This window comes from Piliocolobus tephrosceles, chromosome 4, assembly GCF_002776525.5.
Source record: "Piliocolobus tephrosceles isolate RC106 chromosome 4, ASM277652v3, whole genome shotgun sequence".
Classification (NCBI taxonomy): domain Eukaryota; kingdom Metazoa; phylum Chordata; class Mammalia; order Primates; family Cercopithecidae; genus Piliocolobus; species Piliocolobus tephrosceles.
In genome coordinates this window covers 107,469,496-107,475,495 of record NC_045437.1, presented here as the reverse complement: position 1 = coordinate 107,475,495, position 6,000 = coordinate 107,469,496, and the positions used below count along the sequence as shown (strand labels likewise).

General features: G+C 34.2%; 1 protein-coding gene across 1 annotated transcript in view; it reads left to right on the top strand.

The window, feature by feature from the left end:
• Nucleotides 1–1,550: 1,550 nt before the first annotated feature.
• TMEM232 (transmembrane protein 232) overlaps nt 1,551–6,000 on the top strand; it is a 269,981-nt gene continuing 265,531 nt past the window's right edge. The window contains exon 1 of the mRNA XM_031935440.1: nt 1,551–1,687. Within this exon, the coding sequence (XP_031791300.1) occupies nt 1,569–1,687 (119 nt within the window). The 5' untranslated portion in view covers nt 1,551–1,568. The remainder of the gene's footprint in view (nt 1,688–6,000) is intronic.

Here is a 6,000-nt window from a genome sequence, read left to right as displayed (position 1 = left end):
TGCAATTCCTACTTATTGAGTATTGTTCTTTTAGGCTGCATGTGCTTAGCTGTACCTTATGATGCATTTTTATTGATAATATGAATTTGTTATTTTCCTGAGTGCATTTTAAGGCAGAAATGCCCAGTGTGATTTTGTTAGCTGTTAAAGAAAAATAGATGTCTGAAAATATTAATCCTGCTTGGGAATAACTTTTGTTTTACATTAAAGTTAGACCCAGTCTGGATGGCACTCCTGTATATAGCTCAGCACAGCTGCTAACTTAAAAAAAAACCCATTTGTTTTACATTCTGATGAATGTGGATTATTAGAAGCAGATCTTGCTATACACCAATAGCAATACACAATGACATTTTGTGTCTATGACCCATCTTTTGCTAGATATTTTCCCATTACCGCTCAGATCTGCTTCCCATTCTTCTTCACTTTGCCCCTGTACTTTCTGGCTTCTAGTATGGTTTGGCAAATGGGTAGCACAGGCAGACGACTAAAGTGGAGCACAGAAGGAGACTGAGATTGGAGTTTCTATCCTCCAGGCTCCCTCTTAGAGGGCAACCGCAGTTTGGCTGCATTTCTCTCTTAAAGGCCAAAGCTTTTTATTAAGTACATCTCCTCAATAGTTATTCTGTCTTGGTCTATCTTCCTCTTCAGCCCTAAGAGTGATAACAGTTTATTTTGTTCTGTCCCTGAGAACACAACCATCTTGTTTTATAGCTCTGCCCATGTCTTTGGAAAGAATTCCTTCATTCAGGTACCCTATTTGAGTGTGCCCTGCATTTCCTACCAAAACTTTGACTGATCTAATGATCAATTTTTAAATGTAGCTATTTAAAAAATGAAAGACAAAAAATGCAGTATAGATATGACTACCCATTTCATTACTTCATTTTGCTGACTAAAACTCCACTAAACACAAATAGGATGTCTTAGTTTTGATTATACACTCATAGAATATACTCAGATATGAATCAAAAGGAAAGAATTTCTGGGTGTAAAAACCAAACAGAGAAACCACTATCTAAATGATAAAAAGACAGGAGACATGAAAAGGAGTTTACAAGAAACTTTAAAGAATAGACAACAGTGATATGATCACAAGTGATTACATAAAGTTTCCTATATACTAGGCTCATTCTAAGCAATTTACATATACTGAACTATTTATTTCTCACAGGAACTCTATGAGGAAATACTATTCTCATTTTACAAGTGAGGAAACTGCGGCACAGAGCACTTAGTCTGGTTGTATAGCCTATTCTCTTAGCTACCGTGCCATGCTGCTCTTTCAATGATTTTGCTGATGAAACTGCTAAAGCTTAATAAAGACTAGATATATGGATGGATACACTTATAATAGTAACTTTTTGTACTTATTTCCATAATATCCTTATAGTTTACTTATTTATTTAAATTCTTCCTTAGTATAGAATTATTCTTAAGCCTAACTTTAGTTCTTGCTATTCTTTTCCAAAAATAATGAATTTACATAACATATTATTTGCTACTATGAGTATATTTGTATGCTAACATACATTTAATATTCCTTTTAGAATTTATGATTGGTGAATATGCCTGTTAACAAATCACCTATGATTAATACATATGGAGGCATATCTTCCCCTTATCATGAAGAGCTCTGGAAATTAAATTTTCAACATTTAAGTGGAGAAAGGAGTCATAAATCAAGGTAAGCTAGAAAATAATTATAGGACCCATATGTATTGTAGAGAATTTAGAAAATTTGGAAAACTGTGAAAAATAAAAATTCACCCATAGTTCTCTAACCAAAGATTAAAATTTTAAAATTTACTGTTTTTTAAGAGCCTTATTTATTATAATTATATGCTTTCTAGAATTTTGAATTGTATACTTTTTGTTTGAAATAATTATCTATACTCATATGTTTTCTTAATTTGTCATAATAATACATAGATTACATGAGAAAATATTTGATAACTCCTGTATCATGAAGCATTCTATTTAGTTCTAAGATCTTTTACATTTCAAATTTAGACAAAATAGAATGTTTTTCTATTTTGAAATATTTCAAATTATTTCCTTGGGATAAAGTTTCTACACTGAGTGCAAGAGCAATTTAAAAGAACTTTCACAAAGACTTTATAGTCACAAATAATGTACTTTTTCTAGTTGTTTTCTGTGGTATCCTTGTCCCAATACCATAGTAATCCATACTGTAAAAAAAGTGACAGGAAAAGTTATCCACCTAGAATCCTACAGAGAAGAAAATAAAATTCAAAGTATATCATTAAAAAACTGAATGGTTTTGCTATTAGTCATATAAACATAATATGCTGAAGAAATATGTAAAACTGGTCAGTGCATCTAAATGGTGAAGGATGCTACAAATAAAAAGCAACAGGACCTAAATATACAAACCATGACTAGATCATTCTGTTACTAATAGGATATAGGTAAACAGCGGAAAAATAATTTGTATTAAAATGTTCAGAGTAAAAGAAATAAAAGGTATTCAGTTAGGAAAAGAAGAAGTTAAATTGTCCCTGTTTGCAGATGACATGATTGTATATTTAGAAAACTCCATCGTCTCAGCCCAAAATCTCCTTAAGCTGATAAGAAACTTCAGCAAAGTCTCAGGATACAAAATTAATGTGCAAAAATCACAAGCATTCTTATACACCAGTAACAGACAAACAGAGAGCCAAATCATGAATGAACTTCCATTCACAATTGCTTCAAAGAGAATAAAATACCTAGGAATCCAACTTATAAGGGATGTAAAGGACCTCTTCAAGGAGAACTACAAACCACTGCTCAGTGAAACCAAAGAGGACACAAACAAATGGAAGAACATACCATACTCATGGATAGGAAGAATCAATATTGTGAAAATGGCCATACTGTCCAAGGTTATTTATAGATTCAATGCCATCCTCATCAAGCTACCAATGAGTTTCTTTACAGAATTGGAAAAAACTGCTTTAAAGTTCATATGGAACCAAAAAAGAGCATGCATTTCCAAGACAATCCTAAGTCAAAAGGACAAAGCTGGAGGCGTCACGCTACCTGACTTCAAACTATACTACAAGGCTACAGTAACCAAAACAGCATGGTACTGGTACCAAAACAGAGATATAGACCAATGGAACAGAACAGAGTCCTCAGAAATAATACCACACATCTACAGCCATCTGATCTTTGACAAACCTGAGAGAAACAAGAAATGGGGAAAGGATTCCCTATTTAATAAATGGTGCTGGGAAAATTGGCTAGCCATAAGTAGAAAGCTGAAACTGGATCCTTTCCTTACTCCTTATACGAAAATTAATTCAAGATGGATTAGAGACTTAAATGTTAGACCTAATACCATAAAAACCCTAGAAGAAAACCTAGGTAATACCATTCAGGACATAGGCATGGGCAAGGACTTCATGTCTAAAACACCAAAAGCAATGGCAACAAAAGCCAAAATTAACAAATGGGATCTCATTAAACTAAAGAGCTTCTGCACAGCAAAAGAAACTACCATCAGAGTGAACAGGCAACCTACAGAATGGTCTCCCATTTTGGTCTCCAAATTTTTGCAATCTACTCATCTGACAAAGGGCTAATATCCAGAACCTACAAAGAACTCAAACAAATTTACAAGAAAAAAAACAAACAACCCCATCAAAAAGTGGGCAAAGGATATGAACAGACATTTCTCAAAAGAAGACATTCATACAGCCAACAGACACATGAAAAAATGCTCATCATCACTGGCCATCAGAGAAATACAAATCAAAACCACAATGGGATACCATCTCACACCAGTTAGAATGGCAATCATTAAAAAGTCAGGAAACAACAGGTGCTGGAGAGGATGTGGAGAAATAGGAACACTTTTACACTGTTGGTGGGATTGTAAACTAGTTCAACCATTGTGGAAAACAGTATGGCAATTCCTCAAGGATCTAGAACTAGAAATACCATATGACCCAGCCATCCCATTACTGGGTATATACCCAAAGGATTATAAATCATACTGCTGTAAAGACACATGCACACATATGTTTATTGCGGCACTATTCACAATAGCAAAGACTTGGAATCAACCCAAATGTCCATCAGTGACAGACTGGATTAAGAAAATGTGGCACATATACACCATGGAATACTATGCAGCCATAAAAAAAGGATGAGTTTGTGTCCTTTGTAGGGACATGATGGATGCAGCTGGAAACCATCATTCTCAGCAAACTATTGTAAGAACAGAAAACCAAACACCGCATGTTCTCACTCATAGATGGGAACTGAACAATGAGATCACTTGGACTCGGGAAGGGGAACATCACACACTGGGGCCTATCACGGGGAGGGGGGAGGGGGGGAGGGATTGCCTTGGGGAGTTATACCTGATGTAAATGACGAGTTGATGGGTGCTGACGAGTTGATGGGTGCAGCACACCAACATGGCACAAGTATACATATGTAACAAACATGCACGTTATGCACATGTATCCTAGAACTTGAAGTTTAATATAAAAAAAAAAAGTTCAGAGTAGTTTTAATTAATTTAAAAATTGAAAATAGCAAATGCTTTATAATAGAATGATCAAGTCAATTAAATGTATCTGAATAGTAGAATACAATAGAAATGTTTATAAGAAAAAATTGAAACAAAAATTAGTATACAATGATTAAACTGATTATATCAAGTGTGTATTATGGATACCACAATTCACCAAGATTGGAGTATAATCTTTTTCAGCCTACCAGATAGTAATAGATACTATGCTAGAAAGGAGCAGGTTAGGTTCTTCATTTAAACAAATTTCAAAAGTCCTGGATTTAACAAAATGCACTTGTTTTCTTTACTCCAAAAGATCTCAGCTTTTTTGTTTGTTTGTTTGTTTATTTATTTATTTATTTATTTATTTATTTTTAGAGACGGGGTCACCCAGGCTGGAGTGCAGTGATGTGATTATAGCTTACTATAACCTATAGCTTACTACAATCCTAGACTCAAGTGATCCTCCTGCCTCAGCCTCCTGAGCAACTGGCACCATGGGAACATGCCAGTATGGCTGGCTAGTTTTTAATTTTTTTTTTTTTTTTTTGTGGAGATGGGGTCATGCTTTGTTGCCCAGCATACTGGGCTTATATCTGTGACTTAGTTTTTTTAAAAATGCTACATTTTAACTTTAATCCATATGGATAATTATGTATTTTCTCCATTTTAATGGCTGAGAAGTTCTAATATAATAAATTTTCCTTATTTATTATTTTCCAAATTTTTGACAACAAAATCAATGCCATAGTGAAAATCATTGCATATTTCTCCTTGTGTATGTGTGCAAGTGTTTCTTTTTTTTATATTTTTATTTTTACAGACAGGGTCTTACTCTATGTCCCAGGCTGGAGTGCAGTGGCACAATCATAGCTCACTGCAACCTCGAATTCCTGGGCTCAAGAGAGCCTCCTGCTTCAGCTTCTGGAGTAGCTAGAATCACAGGCACATGTAACCATACCTGGATAAAGAAAAAAGTTTTTTTTGTAGAGATGGAATTCGCTTTGTTGCTGAGGCTAGTTTCAAACTCCTGACCTCAAATGGTCCTCACCCCTCAGCTTCCAAAAATTCTGGGTTATAGATGTGAGCCATTGTGCCCAGCTAAGTATAATTTTTGATTTATTATTTTAAAAAATTTACTTGGTGCTTTCTATGGGTCTCCAAAAGTATCTAAAAAAAAAAAAAATACACACACACACACCTACACAGAGACACATATTTCCTTCCCCAGTCTATAAGAGTATGAGAGTATCACTTCACCTAACAGATCAGTTTGGGGAGACTTAACATCTTTATCATAACCATATTATAATTTAGAAACATGGCATATCTCTTCATTTATTTATTTGTAAAAATTTTCTCAATACAGTTTTAGTGTTTTTATTTTTATATGGTTATTGTCTTAGATTTCTTAATTTTTGACAATATAATAGGTCAAAAGTGACACTTATAACGAGTTTTTTAAGATTCCC